This window comes from Pinus tabuliformis, chromosome Q (genome assembly GCF_031772625.1).
Source record: "Pinus tabuliformis cultivar Carrire ecotype Pingquan chromosome Q, CPIR1, whole genome shotgun sequence".
Lineage (NCBI taxonomy): Eukaryota > Viridiplantae > Streptophyta > Pinopsida > Pinales > Pinaceae > Pinus > Pinus tabuliformis.
The window spans coordinates 1137608059-1137629512 of NC_142296.1; the positions used below are offsets into that span (position 1 = coordinate 1137608059).

Below are 21454 nucleotides of genomic sequence, written 5' to 3' on the forward strand. Positions count from 1 at the left end.
TGAGCTTCTGCTGCAAACCCTAGCTCTGCTTGTTTTCTACCGGTGTCGAATCGAAAATCACCTCTCAATAATCCCCTCTTGTCTATTCCACATCACGGACAGTGTTGTGTTAATTTCATTTTGCTAATAAAATTACAAATTTTAACATTTACGATTTACATATTTTATTAAGAATTTAAAAAACAGAAGAAAAAAAATATTTCCAAAAGTTATATTTATTACTATATTATTAATATTAAAATATTTTTCTTAAATTTACATTGAAATATTTTATTTAAGGTATTTTGTTACCATTAATAGTTTTTTAAATTTTATATATCAACTCCATATATTTCTATAAAATTAATATTGAAATAATTTTCTTAAAGTAACATTAAAATATTTTATTTAAAATATTGTTGTGATTAATATTTTCTTTTAAAATGTAAAAAAATATATAAAAAATTTTCAATCACTATCATAGTGAGACGTAGAAATCAATTATAAATTAAATTAAAAATATAATTTTATCTTTATTTTTATTTATCTGTATTTATAATTCAAATAGAAGTATTTGAAATTAAATATTTTATTCATAATAGATATTAATATTTTTATTAATTAAGTACAAAATAATATCCCATCAACTTCTCTCTATACTTTAGAAAAACAAACAAACCAACAATAAGAATACGAACCATTCTTCCATCCCTTTTTATTATGTTTTTATTCCCGAAGATAAATATTAGGAGTAGTCTACCTGGGCGGAGGAATTGCCCGATTTCCGTCGCCGCTCGGAAAATTGTCCGGCGCCGGCCGCCGGCAATCCCTCGCCCTCTGCCACTCTCCCCTGGCTCCGCCACCCCTTCCTCCGCTCGGCATTCACTCCCTGATTTTTCCACGCACCCCCTTCCTCCGCTCCGCATTCACTCCCTGATTTTTCCACGCACCCCCTTCCTCCGCTCCGCATTCACTCCCTGATTTTTCGACGCAGATCGGATCCGAGCTGGCATCCTGAAATTTCGCTGACAGATTGCCCGATTCGAAATGGAGGAAGGTCCCGATCGCGATCTGCTCACTCACCTTCCTCCTCGACTAGGCGCCTCCGGCTCTGGGCTTCCTCCGCTCTGCTGCTCGCCACCAACACACCAGGTTTGTTCCGCTGTTTATTTTAAAATTGTTATAACCTTGCTCAGTTCAGTAGAATGATTCCCTGAGAGTCTGAGTCTGCCCGAATAGGTACATTGGGGACCAGGCTACAAGACTAATGTCCCAGCTTAGCTCTCCTTCACAGAGCTCTTCTCACATACTGATGAGGATACGCGGTAGATAAAAGAATTGCTTTGTTCCCAAACCCAAGTTGGATCTCTGAGAATCAGATTCCTGCGACCTCCTTTTACATATTCCTTACGGATATTCTCAATGTGGACTACTCCCAGGTAGATCCAAATCGAAAACCTCAGCACAAGTTTTGCGATTGTTTCCCACAACGGCTGTAAATTGCTGCAAGAATCGTTACTATTCGATCACTGATTTCGCGCCACTCATAGTACCTTCACATTCTCCATTTGAGGAGGCGACATCCTTTAGACGATGGTTACATTAAATTGCAAGGGGCTCTACTCTAGATTAGAAGAGCTGCTCGCAGGCCTTCTTGAAACAGTTGGGCAACTCTATTCGCCAATCGTACAAAAACCTCAAAATGAACAAAATCCCATCTACTTGAACTCCCTGAGCATCATCAATAGAGCCGTTCAATTGGTGAAAATGTGCGAGAAAACCAGCCCTGTTAATACTTTCCAGAACCTCAGATATGCTTCTGAAATCCACCAGCTGGAAAAGGAGATCCGTGACTTCGTCCAATACCAGATGCCTAACCAACTATCTCTTGAGTTGAAGAATATCATATCATAGTTCAAGGGTCTTCGCCATCTGTACGAGTTATAGGCAGTGGATGAGAGAAACGTCAATGAAACAATCGTTCCCAGGCTCACCAATGATCCCGATCAGAATGCCACGATGTTACAACAAATGGGTCCACATGGTATGTTTGATGGAGCTTTTGATGAAGCTTCCACTTCTGATTGTAGTGGTTCAGTGAAATCTGATTTTGTAGTGGGACTGGAGAAAACTATTCTTAATGTTAAGAAGATTCTACTCCAGAGAGAGGCAACGGCTGTAAATTGCTGCAAGAATCATTACTATTCGATCACTGATTTCGCGCCACTCATAGTATTCTCACGGTGTTTCAAACTGTTCAATCAAACCTCTGGCAATTCGTTACCGGCCATTTTCAGAGTCGTCTGAAGTGTTTAAAAATTATAAACTAAGAGAAACCTCTGCACATTTTGTAAGATGAATTTGCCGCAATTTTTCCTACCATCTGCTCCACCTCCCTGTCAAACTTCTGCTTCTCCTATTCGGTATTGGAATAGGAGAATTTACAGTCAGCACGAGAATCCATGCATATCATAGCATCATATTTTATATAGGGAGTTTACTAACGCTTCCTCACAGACACCCATACTACACCTGCCAGGAGTACTGCCATTTGTAACCTTGCCAAAAATTTACATGCAGATCAGTTTTTTATGAGAATATGCTTGCAAGGATTTGAGTGAGAGACACTTTCTGGAAATAGCATTCACAACGAACCAGAAAAAATTCCTTCTTTTAGTCATTGACAAAGAATAGGTAATTGAGGTTGCGATCAAATCCATGTATAGTACTAGTAGGAACAGACTCTAGAGTGTCTAAAGAAGGTCAATGACCAACCATATGAAGGAAGTAGAAACAGATTATTCACTTTCTTTGGCCTTTTTAGTTGAAGGTCCCTTCAAAGGAAAGAGCACAAGTTAGTTTAATAGGGAGAGGGAGTGGAATTAAACAGTAGCTCGAGTTAGCTTTTTCATTATACACATAACTAGTTAAGAAATCTTAAACTCAAGACACAGGTTCCAATTTTTAGTGAAGCTGTAAAGCGTCTGAGTAGCAGGATTATGGCCACTTGCAGAGAGTAATGATAACCCTAGAAGGCAATTATGATTTTGTGGAGCATCCTGTATGTGGTAGATTGATGATCTTGCCACAAAGTTTTCATATGTGCAGATATTGATCCTCTCTGCTAAGAGTGCCTTCACTTACTAGCTATACAGGACCAGGCTTTTGCTAGCATCCAAGGAAACCTTCATCTTACTAAACCAGATGTGAAAAACCAGATGACAAAGTGTCTTTCCCAAATGGGAGGTCTATAGTGCAATAAAGTAGTAATGCCTATCTTCAAGTGGTATGGCACCCCTGTTGACAGATTTGCTGAAATGTATCATTCCTTGAGAACAAACCTGCTTTGCCCTTGAGCAAGACTTGACAATTTCTAATTTCATTTGCTATTCATGCAATCAACTTCCTAGGGATCAATTTCATATGCATAGTACTGACTATTCAATTTGACATCTTACCAAACAAGCAAGTTTTCCAAGTGGTCTAGACACCAAACAAAACACTTAAACCATATGATGGCAATATCAATGAACCAATGTCAGTATCGGTAGAGCATGTCCTCTCTTTAGGGCACATAGATGCAAACTAAGGTTAACATAGAGCACTAAAAATATTAAATTCTTTCAGAACTGTATTAAACCAATGAAAAATACACCATATAGGAGATGAGAAATCTGATCAGTGCAAGGTTTCCAACTTTTAAAGAAAGTTTCAAATGAAGGAGTTAGCTTTTTCATTATACACATAACTAGCTAACTCGAGCTACTGTTTAATTTGCTGAAATGTATCATTCCTTGAGAACAAACCTGCTTTTCCCTTGAGCAAGACTTGACAATTTCTAATTTCATTTGCTATTCATGCAATCAACTTCCTAGGGATCAATTTCATATGCATAGTACTGACTATTCAATTTGACATCTTACCAAACAAGCAAGTTTTCCAAGTGGTCTAGACACCAAACAAAACACTTAAACCATATGATGGCAATATCAATGAACCAATGTCAGTATCGGTAGAGCATGTCCTCTCTTTAGGGCACATAGATGCATACTAAGGTGCTTCAATGCTTAACTCCTTCATTTGAAACTTTCTTCCGATAGCTTCCTTTTAGTTTCTTTAGGCTCTTTTAGCCTACTTTTTCTTCTGAAAATATGCCATGTTTATTCTTGCCAGATTTTTGATTTTGCCTGCTTTATCGCAATCCTTTTTAAGTAAACGAGGTTCTGATGCCATCTTCTTCTAGTTAGGAATGATTAGACTTTAGGTCTAGATGGTTTCTGATTTGACTTTTACATTACCAATGACCATAAATTTTCTTTGCTGCTCAGAAATGCTCTCTTTACCACCTCTGTAATTTCTGCAAGTTGGAGCCAGATTCAGAGGCCTACATGTCACATGGTTTCAGATTTTTCAATATCTGAGCAAAATTGTTGGCCAATGAATCGTGCCTTGCTACTTACTCCCCATATTTCTTCCACCTTGATTGTGAGATTTAAATTTCCACCTAGAGCAGTATTTACATCTTTAACACGCCTTAGTGCATTGGAGTCATACCAAAAGGGATTTTGGACTCCGTAAAGACCATAATGATTAGTAATTTATGACAGCTTTCCTGTTTTTGGTGGAATTCAAAACTCTCTAGACAGCTGCATAAGACATGTTGAACTACCGAGTTCCGGTGTATTGTTTCAGCAAGTTTTGATGTCACCAGACTTCCCATATGGATCATGAACACAAAATTGCCACTGTACCTTTACACATTGTTTCTTGAATCAAAATTATGTCAGGATTATAATTGGAAAATAATCTCTCGCTAGCTTTGTTTCGTCACACAATCTTGTTTTGCATTCAAAGAAAGAATGATCATCGCGTAACCTCTGTTAGAGGTACCCCCTGTTCCGAGGACCCCCTTAATTGTCATTTGTATTTCCTTTGTCCTCAATGTATTTCTATTGTTAGGAATGGAATGCACGCTCTTCATGTTGTGGAGGATGTATCTTTATACATATTTAACCCCTCAATGCCTAAATCTTCTTTTTCGGTTTTGAGTCTTTCCATGTCTGAGACTTTACCCTATCAAGTTATTCCTTTGCTTGTCTTGGGCTTTTACCTCCTTTTCTTGACCAGCAGCACTTTATACGGGAGATTCTTTCAAATTTTGCAACTGTCCTCAAATACATCGACACAACTTGATCATTACTCGATGAATCACAACGTACCTCTATTTTTATGCTGCCAAGCTTGAAGATTTTGATAATGCTTCTGAATCGTCAGACTCGTTCCAAGCTTCAGTTGTGCTACTTGATTTTTCCTTTGTCCCATAGGCCTCTGTTTTTCTTTCACGATATCCCCCTGAAGGATTCTAAATTTCAAGCCAGTTCAATCCTAGAACTGAAATAGAGTTGGGAATTTCTCCGTGCTCTTATAGTGACTCTACTCTCTTCTCCTCTAGAACATTCTGCCTCATTTAACACTGATGTAATTTTTCAGGAACTAAATGGTAAGAAACAATTTACTAAGTCTTGTAATGATACATAGCATGATCTGTTTTCTTTGTCAATGACCATTTTCTCTCAAACCTTACCAAGGAAAACGTTGTGACCCTTCGCATCTGATGGTCATGTGCTTTTCTGGCAGTTATGTATTTTTGGCTGAATTAAAGGTAAAATGCCATTTAGCAACTATCTTTTGTGCCTCATGGTTTGCTTTCTTCTCATAGCTTGATTTCTCTTCGACAAAGGTTGTTTCACTGTATTCTGTATATCAATTTCTGAAGTGAATTAAGGATATTCCAAGCTCGATTGTGACACTTGCTTTGAAACACTGAGTGTTAAAGTTTGACAAAACATTAAGACAAATGTTGTTTCCGTGTATTCTATCTGTGGTGGAATATCCCCGAGCAGAACCTCTATGGCAAGGAGCAAATCATTGTAATCATCTCCTTTTGATACTGGAATTCCTCGCTGCATATAATTCAGGACTTATGTTTGTCTCCATAAATCTTGAGGAAGGAGCAGCGGGTGCTATATCAAATCCAAAAGCGCTAACACTAAGTAAGAATCTCCTTGGAGATTGTAAAACTTTGGTATCTTTACTTATCCTGGACTGCTCCATTAAATTGAATTGTCCTATAAGGCAGACTAAGACCATTTCTTGTTGGACCGGTTTCATGTTTTGGGGGCATATCAAAAAACACTTTTTGAATTTAATGGCCATGTTAACTTTTAGCATCAATCACTCTCGATTTCTTTTCCTGTTATCCTCAGGTTTGAGCTTAAGTACATCTTGAAGGCCATGAACCCAGATTCATGTTTGTGGCTTGATTTTTGACTGTTTGTTCAATTTTTGTGTCTTGGCCTTTCTAGGATTCCTCTTTGAATCTCCATCAAAATGTAGCCTGTATAGGATTCCTCTTTGAATCTCCATCATAATGCCCTTCTTTTTAGACTCTAGGAATTTTCTTTATCCAAAACTAGTGCCCTCTTCTTTGCTTACAACTCATTCACCTATAATTTTGTGGCTTAATTAAGAAACCAAAAACATCACTTTTGTACAGGGATTCTAGTTTTTCCTCCACTTCCTTAAGTAATCTCTCCTTCTTATGTATTTTGTAAATTGCCAAATCAGTGGACCTGTTTAGTCCTTTTGAGGTTCTCCTCAAATTGTACGGAAGCTGATCCCTGAGAGAATCCATGCATCCTTTAGTTTCTTGACATATTTTTCCTCCTTAACCATTCAGGATTTAGGTTGAAGTGATGAGGGGTCTTTTCTTTATAGGAGCCAATTCTAGTATTACAAGGTTGTGGTCAGAATCCCCTCCACATAAGGCTGAATTTGGATCTGATAGCTTCATCTAAAAAGAGGTCTGATATAAGAAAATGGTCCAACCTTTTCATTATTCTATATACTCCAACCCTCTTATTTCTCTAAGTAGGGGAGAGCTTTATTACCTCAATAGCATTGGAGAATCCTCAGGAATTTCTATTTAACATGAGAAAATTTATAAGTGGGATTTTGTTCCCCTTCTAAAACAAGTTGATATATGGGGTAGGGAGATTCTATGAAACCTGTGAGAAATGAAAGGTGGGATTTTTTTACTTTATAAAGAAAATTGATATCTTGGTAAGAAGCATGTGACAATGGTCTTTTAATTTTCTTGAAGCTCTATCAGTACTCTGTGAATGGTGGTAGTTGGAATGCAGTGGTTTTCATTGGTTTTGATTATGCCTTTGTTAGATGTTTAAAGAGTGAAACTAACATAGTGGTTCTTCTTGATGATTATATTATACCTAAGTAAATCTGATGGTTAATGGGTTGGCTCTAGTGGAGAGCTACTTTAAACATGAATGCCACAAGGCACAATAGGGCCTTTTCTTTGTTCTAACACATCTCTTTTGCCACGGGTAGTGGAATGTGAGTGTAATGATTGCTTGCTATAAATTTCACATATATTATGGCAGCACCGAGAATCTTTGAGGACAGACTACTAGTAGAGTTTTGATGTAAACATACATTGTAGAAAACCCTTTAATTCAAGTCTAGTCCTGCTTAGCAAATGGTCACCCTAAAAAAACATGGCCAACATTCATTGGATTGCATCTGTTCATGTTGTCAAAGGAATCTTTCCTTTAAGGAATGCCTGGTTCAAAGTGAATGAGGCAAGAAGCAACATCTTAAAGGAAATGCTTGCATCCCAAATTTTTTGCATCCTTTTGTGCTGTTTATTTTTGTCATTATTGAGTGATTTATATTTTAGACTTCAAAAAAAGCATAAAAGAGGTATATATATATATATATATATATATATATATATATATATATATATGTTGGATAACTTGCTAAGATTGAAATTTCGATTTTGATGTCCTTGCATATTGTTTGACCAGATCAGTTCAAAATGGGCAAGCAAAGCAAATGGCAATATATCATGGATCTTGAGGTGCAAGACCTCAAAGGCAAAATGACGTTCTCTAGTAAAGACTTGGTTTGGACGGAAATAAATAAAAAAAACAATAGTATTGATCGAATTGCTGTAATCCCATTATGACGAGTTGTTGACTTTATCAAAGGAGAGGAAGAAAATCCTATTGCTCCATGTAAATTCATACGAAAAACAAAAAAAAAACCAAAAGAAAGAGCTACCGCTGCATTGCAATATGATATGTGAGTATTTAAAATATATATTGTTTAAATCTTTTCAAACCAAGGTTATCTTTCTTTGTATGTACTAACAATTTAAATTTTTGGTGTAGTTATCATTGTTCATTTGGCCCAGAGGACAAAAGAGGAAATCTTTCAGCTAAACGAAGGACCTCATTTGTGCAGAAGAGGGGTTGCCAATGCCACTTTATTATGAAAGTTATGCATGAAATTCCTGATAGAGCAATATTAACTTTCAATATGTATGAACATGAAGATGGAGAAGGTTGGGCTTGTCATGGTCAATGTGACACTTCAGGTGAGACCAGGGCCTTGCATAGGCCAAAGCTTTCAAGGGACATTGTTGCATATGTAGAGAGTTGTTTCTTTTTGGGAGTGCCTATTGATGTAGTGTATAGAACCCACATTAAGAGACATGTTGACATCGATGTGGCAGCTCGAGATAGAGATTTTTTCTTATGCAGGAAAGATATTGTAAACATCTATAATAGGTTGGCAAAGGGAAATTATCAACTTCACAAAAAGGATGAAATGAGTGTAAACCTTTGGTATCAAAAGCATCAAGAAGATTTTTTCTTTTACCAAAAGCCCAATGGTGTGGAGGTCCCTTTTATAATAGGGATTCAAACAAAGTGGATGTTGGAGACAATGGTCAAGCTATCGCACAATAGCTTAATAGCCATGGATTCAACATTTAACACCAATAAATACGGGGTAACTCAGATGCCAATGACTTATCGAATATATTTATTTAAGTTGTATACATTCAAAATGATTAATAACTTGTATTTGAATTTATGTAATGTTGAAAATGACAGTATCAGTTGTATACACTCATGGCATTTGATGAACAACAAAGCGGGGTGCCTGTTGCATGGGTCGTGGCATCACGAAACACATCAGATGATATTGCAATATGGCTGGAGCAGCTCATGCGCAAGTGTTTCCAAATTCGTCCTGATTGGAAAGTCAATGCTTTCATGGTTGATGATGCACTGGCTGAAATCAGTGCCTTGAGGTAACTTTAACATTGTCATGATATAACCAAACTTGCATTTTTTCTAAAAGTCCCACACTAAAATGCATTGAATATGGCAGGAGGATCACAGGTTGTGATGTGATCTTATGCATTTGGCATGTATGGAGGGCTTGGTTGAAAAATGTCAATCGGTTGGCCACTAGTTCCATAAAAGCCAAGGAGATGTTCAGTGAGTTAGGTTTCATCATGAAACACACTCTCAATTATGAAGTGGAAGATGCAATCAATCAATTTTTTATCAAGTTTGCAGATGAAGAGAAGTTCTTAGACTATTTCAACAAAAATTGGGTCACTGGAGATAAGATTCGTAAGTAAATTTTTTTTTTGTATTATATGCATTTTTTTATTTTATAAAGGTGATATAGTGAGACTGACATCGTTCTATTTGCAATTAGGTATGTGGGTTAAAGGTTGTCGGGAGTTTCCTCATGCAAATCAAGAGACCAATAATGCTGTTGAGTCATACCATTGTTACCTAAAAACAACATTTCTATCTGATAGAAGGAAAAAATGTGCCCGGAGGATGGATTGGTTATTGCATATGTTACTAACAACAGTTGAACCTTGTTATCGGTTCAAGGAAATCTTAAAAGAAGAAGGATTTCTAAACAACTACAAAAGAGAAAAGCAGCTAGAATCATCAGTGGAACGAGCAAGACAAATTTTGGACACTGATTGTTGTCCTCATGAGAACATAACCCGTGCTTATTGGGTGAGAAGTCAGACAGATCAAGGTAAAAAATACCTTGTCACCTGGTATCGTAAGGATTTTATAACGTGTGAATGTCCATGGTCTATCCGTGGAAACATTTGCAAGCATGCCATAAAGGTTAATTGGTTGTATTTCCACTCGGATACTTCAAATCCATTGCTTCATCAGCCTGCAGAGGATAACATATGCAATGACCCACCTGAGATCAATATAGAGCCTCAAAACCATGATGCAGATGTCGATGCTACTCTTATGGCCACAAATGTTGTTGATGCAGATGCCGAGGCACTTCATTTGGCAAGGGAGGAGTTGTTTAGCTATACACATCTCATTTTCGATAACCCTCCTACTACTTTGGCAAAGACAATCCAGTTGACTGGTATGCTTAAAAAAATGTTGGATGAAGCCAATAACTTGCATGTTACTGATTTTGACTTCACACCTGGATTGGGTTCTCTTGATCCATCTTTGAAGAGGAAGAAGAGTTTCCTTAGCCCCACAAAGAAAAGAAGAAGCAGCAGAAAAAACAGTGGTTTGGAAATTGATTTAAATGTTGATCCATCAGAATATGAACCATTTGAGTTTCGATACCTCAATAAGCGAGGACGTCATCGGCCAAATAATGTCGTGTCTATGGTTCCAGGTTAGTTTCATGTGTTGAATAGTCATGGTTTTAGATTTAAGTATTTAATCATCACTATTCTCTAACATGTGGTATGTTTATTTTTACAGCGATGCAACAATCCCCAACCATGGCGATAACCCAAGACCAAAGAGAGATACAAGACCATCCAACCTTACCTGCCATGCCAGGTACATTTGACACTCTTTCATTGTGTGTGCATATATACCTTGATGCTCTATAAAATTTCTTTGTGATAACGTTTGACATTTTTCTAGGTAACTATAGAATAAGTGGAGAAGCATCATCTTCTACCATGACTGATCATCTATGGAAGGACTTCAACTCTAGTGGGAATCAATGAGGTATGCATAAAGAATAGATAAGCTAGGTTATCATGGCGTCTTTGGGTGGCCCTTTATCATATGATAAGTATATTTATGTTTTCCCATTGTTATGTTGTTATGAAAATGCCTTTTTCATAATCTGTTCATGGTCACTGAAAAATTTGCTCGCTGTCAAATAGAATCTCTTTACTTATTTATGTTCATGCAACATGTTTGATTTTTATACTTAAACATGTAGTTACTATGTTCTCATACCTATGTTCATGGTTCGATGTTTATTAGATTTATAGATCTTTATATTTTACATCTTTATAAAGTTCTGGTTAGATGATCAAAGGCCAACGAGGTTTGGACCTTATCATTGCGTTTTTTGTTGTTGGATTTTTAATTCCTTGCCTCTAATCAAAGATCTCATTGGATTTTCATGACTTCATCAAGCTGATTTTGCCTCCATGGAATAGTATATGATAGCGTAGTAGATTGTTATGTTATTTTAAACATGCCCTCTTCATGATTTGTTGATGTTCACTGAATGATGTTTTGTCCTTTTATGCTTGTGATAAAGTGTTAACTGTCTTGTAGACTACTCCTTATTTGTGATCCTGAATTTTGCAGGCATATGAACTCCTTCCAGAAAGGGAAAAGACAAATGGAAACATGCACTCTGCAAGAGAGCTAAGAGATGACTAAATAGCAAAAGCCCTGAAGGTGCTTGAATGCTCTTTGAAGAGACAATGGAAGGGACACAGATTTTTGTTGATTGAAGTGGACAGATTTGAGCCGAGGAAACTTTTAAAGCTGTTGACTTATGCACTGTATTGGATTTGCTACTCCTTTCTTTGAGCTATTATGTTCTCTAGCCTCTGGTGTGCCTCTTTTACTGTCGCAGTGGTTATTTCTATTCACTCAAAAAGTGATGATTTGTAAAAATTTGAACTCAGATCAAGAAGCAACTATATATATATATATATATAGATATGTAAAAGAATAATGATTGAGCTATAAATTTCTTTGTATTGAGAGATAACTTGAAGTCTCTTTTTAATATTTAATATCTATTTTTTTAGATTACACTTTATTTTTGAGTTTTTGTTATTCATATTACTAAATTTTATTAACATGTTTTTCAATACTAATAAAATTGATGCTTTTTATATTTCATTATTTTTGGATCATCCTAAATAAACAAAAAAAAAATTAAACTTAGAAATAAGTAAATAAATATCTTCCTCAGAAAAGATTTATTTCAATTTTTTTAAATTTTTAAAAAATAATAACATGGTAATCTTTATGAAATATATACTCTCAAATTTTATATACAAGGATTTTTTTTTAATTATCAAATCTAATTTGAATTCAAATTTGATAACTATACATTAGATTATTCTATTGACTTAGAGTTCAATGATCGGAATTTCACCCCAACATAAACCCAAGTTCCCACTATAACTGGGAAGATCTTCCAATAGCTCGTTTCCTAAAGAAGAAATCTCAAACACCTATCCCTGATTTCATAAGATTGCATCTTCTGCCATTGAGTTCTCATTTCCTCTTAATCTGACATCAAAGGGTAAAAGTTGAGTCTAAGTTTTCTCAATGAATGGTGATAATCTCTGTTTAGTATTTTTCTCTCAAAATCTTTAATATGTTTAATTTTCTATAAAGATTAAATTTGGAGTTTCACTTAAAAAATATATATGAACTTCTAAAATTTTGCAGGACGCAAACATTCTTTCAAAATAGATAAAAATTGCAGATTAAATGCCTACTCTAATAGATAACAAGAACACAAAATATATATACACATATCACATCGGAATTTGTAATGGGGGAGACAGCCAACAAGGAATAAAAACTGGACTCTCAAGTTCATAAACCCTGTGATAACAGTCCAGTAGTATTACAAATAAATAAATCTTGTGATAAAGTCGAGTCACGGTATCCCAACAGTATGCATAAATATGGGAACACAAAAGCAAATTTAGTTCAGAATGTGAACTTTAAATGTAATGCCAATAGGAATTTATCAAACCTGCAATCAATTTAAGTAACACTGTTGCAGAGAGCCCAGTGAAAAGACTCCAAGGAATTTACAGACACCCTTTAAAGATGTGGATAATTAGATTTTAATGGGACATGAATAACATGTCTATTGTTGTCATAAAATAAATAAAAAAACATTACATAAAGCAAAACATTACAAAGACCCTTGTTCTAGAGAAGAGAAGTGGCCATTTACATTGCCATTCATGGACTTCACTTTAAGATTATTGATAGATAAATGGATTAAAAAAACAAAAAAAAGCCTTGTAAGAGAAGTTGCCATTTACATTTGCATCCATGGACTTGCAGGGATGTTTCTTGGATTTGGCATTAATGTTATTATTTTGGCAAATAATTTTGCTAAATGTTGGTAAATTTTTCACTCAATATTTTTCATATGACACGGAATTCAAATTCGAACTTTGTAACTATGATTTGAACTGAGAAGAGGCACGCAGGTAGTTGGAATGGCGCACAATCGGTAACTATGCTTTAAACTGAGCAAAGGCAAGTAAGTAGTTGGAATGACGCAGTGATAAGGTGGAAAGCTAGAGAGTTTGTTAACAAAAAAAAATAGTTAGTTACAAAATTTATGGAAAAATGTCTGTTTATGGAGTTTATGACATTGATTTAAAAATAAAAAATATGAGAAACTATAAGCAACATCACCTCTGCTCAGCAAGGAATCCTAGAAACATTGAAAAGAATCCTAAAACATTGAAAAGAGAAAAATACTCACACTAAATAAAACAGATAATTTTATTAATTGAGAAAAAGACTTTTTTTACAACTACATTCTGGAGGGCCTGTCTTTGCAAATTGCAAGGTGAGGCCCATTATTCTTGGCGCCTTATTGAATTACAATATTCAATATCATGGATAAATGGATAAATACTATGGGTGGTTAGTATTCTTGGTGCCTTATGAAATTACATTATTCAATATCATGGCTAACGCTTTCCATTGAGATCAATGTGCAAAACGAAACCCCTTATTTAACTCCTTGCTGTCTAAGTAGGATATCAAGCATCCAGCCAATCCAAGCTGAAGTGTGCATCTACCACTTCAACTCTAAGCTCTGGAATGGCAGAGCTCTTGAAACGCATCCATTGCTGTCCAATCTTCTCATCACAGATAACATGCTTTAGATATTTCAGCCTTCCAACTGATTTAGGCAGCTTCCTCAATCGGGAGCACTCTCTCATGTCAAGCTCCTCGAGTTTCTTCAGTTGTCCTATCTCTTCGGGAAGTTCTTTTAGGCATTCACATAGCGAAATGTCCAGATATTCCAGCTTCCCAAGTTTTCCAATAGATGCTGGAAGCTCTTTCAAACCTAGACATGCAGATACGCTTAACATTCTTAAAGAGCTGAGCTTCCCCAAGTCATCAGGCAACTTTTGCAGAAGGTGGCAGCTAGTGATAGACCACTTCTCAACTGAAGATGTGTCACAGATACCAGGGGGTAACTCCTCTAAATCACAGCAGTGGTCCAAGTTAAAATCTTGCATTATGGGAAGCTTTAGGCTTGACTGGGAGTTGTTGAACCTGGACATATTTCCAAGCCCTTCACATAATCTCAGAGATATCTTCTTCAAGTTCTGCAATACTTTACTGTGCTCTTGAAGTGGGGGCACATTCAACTTCTCCAAGTGAATAGCCTGAACCTGAGTAAGTGAAGATAAGGCTGGTAGACCGTTGACTGTGGCTTTCTTGTTACCATAATTAAACACTATGAGGACTTTCAGGTTCCTCATAGAACTCAAAAATGACGGAAGAAAGTATTTACCTGCAGAAAAGACTAAAACCAAAGCCTCTGCTTGAGAAAAATGCATCTCACACCACTGATCGTCTTCCATTGCACCTACATAGGTGAACCACAGATGCAAAGTTAGATTAAAACATTATAGGTCATTACACACACTATGAAATCATTACATATCTTTTCTAACAACTTTTGAATCAATGATCAACACCTATATATCATTACATGTATTTTCATGCAGATCACAGAGTGACAGCCTATGTGATGTAGGATAAGGTTGGCATGTGACAATTCTTTTGATTCCAATGTTCAGAAAAAATTATGTATGCTTCAAAAAATGTTGTTAAAATCACCCACCTGTGTGAATGGAAACAATTTGAGCATCAAACGCTTGATCCTTGAGCAACTCCCATTTTGCTGGCAAACTATCTTCCTTTTTGGGCATAAGCAACCTCTTCCTACGAGCTATGCTGCCTCGGGATGCCAAATATAAGGCCAAATCCCGCATTACATCATGTTGAGAAAAGTACAGCTCAGAGGCACTGCCATAATTGATTGCTTGGCTCCTAATACATCCAATTACCAAGACAACAACACAATGTATAAGACAGAGGAAGCCAAGATCAAATTAGCTTTGACCACACAACAATTAGAAATGAAGGCGCTTACCTGAGATTGCTGTTTGTTAAATTTAACAGATTTCTGCTTGCAAGTTCTAACAAGATGACAAAAGCATCTTGCCACTCCATCTTTCGCACATAAACCCAAATATCCAATAATGCATCCACTGAGATTTTTTTATCCTCTGGAAATGACCCCAAGTCTAAGAAGCACTCTCGTGCTTCCTCGTCCAGGGCATCAATGCTGGTCTCCAAGCATCTAAGAAGCCCTTCTTTGTGATAATCTGATATTGATTCCCCATTTAAGAGCTTGTTCTTGGCACCCTCCCACGCCGGATGAGGCTGACCATACAAAGAGCTTCCGATCACCTTCAGAGCAAGTGGCAGGCCTTTACATTCCGCTTGGACCTGTGATTCATACATCAGCAACACTAAGTCAAAATTCCATAGGTGGAAACCAATCAAATACCAAAAACAAAAGTCGTTGATATTTTGCCTGATAAGCTTAAAGTTCATTCACAGGTTTTTGTTTGATTGTTTATGAAGATGAATATATTATTGAGTTTATGGCTAGAATCTTTTTTAATGGATTGCCGATACCATTGTTAACAGCAGAGTAAGTATTAATATGGAATTATGTGAAACTATAAGGATATCCTGATATGATATGCCACTGTAGTAATTGCTTGTAATTAGGGGCATTTAGGAGAACACTGTGTCACAAACATTAAATTGAACCAAACTTACTAAAATAATATATTGCATATAAATAGCATTCCATTACTTTAAGAGACATACCTGCTTGACTAGCTGCTCGTCCGCATTACTTGGAATTGATTTCTGTCCAAAAGCCCAAAAGCAGAAAAGAGGCAGAGCATCAGCATCATCCAGCAATGGCAAATCATACAGCCTGGTAGAGGTTGTTGTGCGGATGATAGAACGATCTCGGGTTGTCACAAGGGTCTTATAACCTTCACCTTGAAATAACAATTTTTCCAGAATTTCCATAGACCAGACATCATCTAACACCACAAGAGTTCGCTTGCCTCGCCTAAGCAGCTGCTGCTGCAGCTGTCTATGTGCATCCTCTATATTCTGAAAATCAGGTTTCTTCCTCGGAACAATCTTCTCCCACATGGTTTCTAAAATTTCCTTCAGGTTCGGGGATTGTGAGACCGTGATGAAAATGATATTGTTTTGGAAAGCACCTGCCATACATAAAGAGCAATTTGTTAGGATGGAAATTCCATAAATTGAACAGAAATCTAAATTAAATGAAAAAAGATAGCCTTTCAGGAGATGAAAATGGTTTGAATAAATAAAATCCCCAATCACCTTTAATTTCTTGATCATTGCAGAGGGACAATGCCATAGTTGTTTTGCCAACGCCCCCAATACCTTGCACCGCAACGACGGACACCTCTCTCTGGAGTAGAATCTTCTTAACATTAAGAATAGTTTTCTCCAGTCCCACTACAAAATCAGATTTCACTGAACCACTACGATCAGAAGTGGAAGCTTCGTCAAAAGCTCCATCAAACATACCATGTGGACCCATTTGTTGTAACATCGTGGCATTCTCATCGGGATCATTGGTGAGCCTGGGAACGATTGTTTCATTGACGTTTCTCTCATCCACTGCCTCTAACTCGTACAGATGGCGAAGACCCTTGAACTCTGATATGATATTCTTCAACTCAAGAGATAGTTGGTCAGGCATCTGGTATTGGACGAAGTCACGGATCTCCTTTTCCAGCTGGTGGATTTCAGAAGCATATCTGAGGTTCTGGAAAGTATTAAGAGGGCTGGTTTTCTCGCACATTTTCACCAATTGAACGCCTCTATTGACGATGCTCAGGGAGTTCAAGTAGATGGGATTTTGTTCATTTTGAGGTTTTTGTACGATTGGCGAATAGAGTTGCCCAACTGTTTCAAGAAGGCCTGCGAGCAGCTCTTCTAATCTAGAGCAGAGCCCCTTGCAATTTAATGTAACCATCGTCTAAAGGATGTCGCCTCCTCAAATGGAGAATGTGAAGGTACTATGAGTGGCGCGAAATCAGTGATCGAATAGTAACGATTCTTGTAGCAATTTACAGCCGTTGTGGGAAACAATCGCAAAACTTGCGCTGAGGTTTTCGTTTTGGATCTACCTGGGAGTAGTCCACATTGAGAATATCCGTAAGGAATATGTAAAAGGAGGTCACAGGAATCTGATGCTCAGAGATCCAACTTGCGTTTGGGAACAAAGAAATTCTTTTGTCTACCGCATATCCTCATCAGTATGTGAGAAGAGCTCTGTGAAGGAGAGCTAAGCTGGGACATTAGTCTTGTAGCCTGGTCCCTAATGTACCTATTCGGGCAGACTCAGACTCTCAGGGAATCATTCTACTGAACTGAGCAAGGTTATAACAATTTTAAAATAAACAGCGGAACAAACCTGGTGTGTTGGTGGAGAGCAGCAGAGCGGAGGAAGCCCAGAGCCGGAGGCGCCTAGTCGAGGAGGAAGGTGAGTGAGCAGATCGCGATCGGGACCTTCCTCCATTTCGAATCGGGCAATCTGTCAGTGAAATTTCAGGATGCCAGCTCGGATCCGATCTGCGTCGAAAAATCAGGGAGTGAATGCGGAGCGGAGGAAGGGGGTGCGTGGAAAAATCAGGGAGTGAATGCCGAGCGGAGGAAGGGGTGGCGGAGCCAGGGGAGAGTGGCGGAGGGCGAGGGATTGCCGGCGGCCGGCGCCGGACAATTTTCCGGGCGGCGACGGAAACCGGGCAATTCCTCTGCCCAGGTAGACTACTCCTAAATATTATAAAGAAAAAGTTGGTCCGAAATATTCTAGATGTAGATATGTAAACCAAAACACCAATCCATAGAGGATGTTGAGTAAATGCATACCTCTGCAACGTGGTACCATGTCAACCAATATCTATCCGTCAGACGTGGCAGCAAACGTATCTTTTGTACCATGTCAACCAATATCTATCAGTCAGACGTGGAAGCAAACGCATATTTTGTACCATGTCAACCAATATCAATCAGTGACACGTGGCACCAAAAAAATATTTTGTTAACTAGATGTTACTTCAATTATCAATTTCGAGGAAGCCCGAACAATGCTATTCAACAAGCCACATCGATCAACATGTTTTTATTTCCTAGCACTACTTTTTCAATATTCAACTTCAATATTCAACATGTTTTTATTTCCTAGCGCTAGTTGTTCAATATTCAACTTCATATATGCATTTCTGCGCCCACCTCCCTAGGCTGTTGTGGCATCACATCGGCTAGAATGGGCAGCGTGCCTTTATTTCCGTATCCCTTCATTAAGTAATTTGTTTTTCCAGTGCTTCAAACAAATAAAGCTACCGTTTTGTTAGGTTTTATTTCATTGTTATAAACTTACTTGTATCAATTTATTTTATTTGAAGTACGGATTTAATATGAATTTTTTTATTTGTAATTTTTTTGAAATGGCAAAGGTTATATAAAATTTATATAAGATCAAATAATAATTTTAACCATAATTTTTTTTTTAATATAAATTTGTTTACTTGCAATTTTTTTTAAAGATGCAAAATACAATGTGTTATTTTTCATTATTTAAATTATATTTCTGAATGCTAAATAAAATATATATACGACCAAATAAAAATTTTAACCATAAAAACATAATTTTTTTTTTAGATATATATGAAGTTGATATAGATGTAAATTAGTTAACACAGATTTTCAGATAGTTTATTTAAATTTCAGTTTGAAATATTTTTGAAAAGTATAAAATTTAAATATATGATTAACACATTTTTTTACTTCTAATTATTTTAGAGCATATTCTTTTTTTTTTAAATTATAGCCGACATTATTTTCCTATTTAAAACATATTTTTTATTTTTTATTTTTATTTTAAAGGAGCATGAAAAAAAAAAATTACACATTCTCTCATACTAGGGACTGTAAAATGAACCTTTCGACTCAACAAAATGCCCAATTCAAGCCATACTTTCACCATTGAATGTGCTTGTCCTTCAATATTGTTTTTCACAATGTTTGAAATTTAGTTAATGGGTAGGCTAACCAATTCAAGCCCAATAAAAACAATTCCGTTGTGTTGGGTGGAGTGTTGGACTTCCCGCATTGAATGTGCTTGCTGATTAACAATAGTTTTCACAATGTTTGAAATTTTATTAATGGGTCTGGTGACCAATTCAAGCCCAATAAAAAATAAATTCATCGCACTAGTTGGAGTGGTGAACTTCGCGCATTCAATGTGCTTGCTAATTAAATTTGGTTAATGGATCTAGAAATATTTGTGGGTGGGATTTGCCTTAGAAATATAAGTCAGTCTCCCAAATTCTATTCTAGGCTTTCTTACAACAAGCTGCAAGTCTATTGATTTTATTGATGTAAAATAAATAAAATGTCAAAAATGTCCATACCAATTATTTGAATTTATTTCTTTCTTAGAGCATGCACCAAATCTCTTGATCTCCTAGAAGGTGAAAACATGAGTTTGGCTTGATGTTTTATGACATATTTGCTTCAATTCATTTTTCCTTAAGCACATACTCGATCTCCTACAAGGTGGAAACGTGAGTTTGTTTAGATATTTTATAGCATATTTGATGAAAATGACGTCATAAATGCTAGTATATAACTTCCATTTAGTCTGGTATATCTCTATTTAGTTGGAGATTATCAATGTATATTGGAAATTTGTAAAAAAAATACATCGTGAGCATTATATTGGACACTCTCCAAAATAGCTAATGAAGTGATTCCAAAAATCTTTCTCATACAATGGAAGTTCTCTGTTCATTGGTGAATATATAAATAAGTTGATCTTTTTTCTTACAACAATTCATTTCATTTATTTCTTTTGCCACATGATCCTTTATGAAATGATATTTGATATGAGTATATTTGGTGAAACTATGAAACACTTAGTTTTTACTTAAGGTAATTGTAGATGTGTTATCACAATAGATTATTATGGCATCTTTTTATTATTGCTTCAAATTTGTTAATATTCCCTTCAACCAAATCACTTCACATGTTGGTCAGTCTACTACAATGTACTCTTGCTCTGTAGAAGATAATCAAATAGTTGGTTGTTTCTTTGAAGACCATGATACTCCAGTTTATCCCAGGCTAAAAGCAAAAGTTGAAGTATTTTTTCTATAAAGAATCTAATCCAATCACTATATATATAGCCAACTAACCCAAAGGAGTACTAAGTACCAAAATTGTGTGTTCCATCGAGATACCTCCAAATTATTTTGTTTCTCCTAAATGGATGTTACTTGGACTTTGCATGAATCTAAAAATCAAACTTACTACTAGCATAAGGACACTTATAGTGGCAATAATATACATGACTATGAAACTCATATATTGTGAACTATAACCAAAATATAATCATCTTAACTTTGTGACCTATCATGTGCTAAGGGTGGTCAAGTTCCTTAGTGTGCAAACCTCCCTTTAGAGTACAAAATTTAATGAAAGGTTTGCATCGTGATGAATTTGAGTGAATATGGATTTATGCTAGTTCCAATTGTAAGGAACATCACAAAACTTTTAGATAGTCATCATTATGTATATGTATATGTATATGTATATGTATATGTATATGTTTGAGATGAACTTGATCCTTTGAAATTTACATCATCATTTATTCAAATAATACCAAATAAAAAATAATGTTCTATGCTGAAGATGTTGACTAATAACAAAATGAAATGATTAATATATTGAATCCTTCTTAATCCAGTGGAGAAACATCAATGTCAATCTATCTTCAATTTTTAGTATCCTAATACATTCTTAAAATGATAAAAAATATGTATATGTTTGAGTTGGATATGATCATTTTAAATTTACATTATTTCTTCAATTTGTTCATAACATGGATAGTATGATTTTGAAGTATATTTCAAGAATTACACGAGGTGTAAGTTGAATAGAAATAAAATAACAATATTAAATGATGAAAAATGTACATTGATATTAGCACGCATAAAGAACATAGATATTATTATTCATAACTATATTTAAATAATTACATGAGGAATAAGTTGAATAGAAATAAAGTAACAATGTTAAAATATGAAAAATATAAATTGAAATCAATGCTTTCGCACATAAATCAATGCATTGATTTCAATGTACAT

At 36.0% G+C, this 21454-nt stretch overlaps 2 protein-coding genes and 1 long non-coding RNA gene across 6 annotated transcripts; 2 read left to right on the plus strand and 1 right to left on the minus strand.

The window, feature by feature from the left end:
• The first annotated feature begins 735 nt into the window (after window positions 1–735).
• Window positions 736–9671, plus strand: LOC149223562 (uncharacterized). 2 transcript variants are annotated; one of them, XR_016249473.1, is made up of 4 exons: window positions 736–1131; window positions 7866–8142; window positions 8232–9485; window positions 9574–9671. It is a non-coding gene; the product is annotated as an uncharacterized LOC149223562 (long non-coding RNA). The 2 variants fall into 2 exon arrangements; XR_016249474.1 differs by lacking the exons at window positions 7866–8142; window positions 8232–9485; window positions 9574–9671 and adding an exon at window positions 6345–7455.
• LOC149223563 (uncharacterized) lies at window positions 8390–11823 on the plus strand. Its single transcript, XM_089387934.1, has 6 exons — window positions 8390–8437; window positions 8958–9122; window positions 9759–10533; window positions 10623–10703; window positions 10791–10877; window positions 11475–11823. Exons 1-5 carry the CDS (start codon window positions 8390–8392, stop codon window positions 10874–10876), a joined length of 1155 nt encoding a protein of 384 aa, XP_089244060.1. The 3' UTR covers window position 10877; window positions 11475–11823.
• Window positions 11824–13643: 1820 nt separating this feature from the next.
• LOC149223564 (disease resistance protein ADR1-like) lies at window positions 13644–17841 on the minus strand. Of its 3 annotated transcripts, XM_089385874.1 has the most exons (6): window positions 16620–17367; window positions 16083–16492; window positions 15334–15692; window positions 15022–15230; window positions 14689–14763; window positions 14339–14566 (listed from the first exon to the last, which is right to left on the minus strand). In XM_089385874.1, exons 1-6 carry the CDS (start codon window positions 17278–17280, stop codon window positions 14511–14513), a joined length of 1770 nt encoding a protein of 589 aa, XP_089242000.1. In that variant the 5' UTR covers window positions 17281–17367; the 3' UTR covers window positions 14339–14510. The 3 variants fall into 3 exon arrangements, with proteins under 3 accessions (XP_089241999.1, XP_089241998.1, XP_089242000.1); XM_089385873.1 differs by lacking the exon at window positions 16620–17367 and adding an exon at window positions 17722–17841 and having other exon boundaries at window positions 13644–14763; window positions 16083–16379; XM_089385872.1 differs by having other exon boundaries at window positions 13644–14763; window positions 16620–17357.
• Window positions 17842–21454: the final 3613 nt, after the last annotated feature.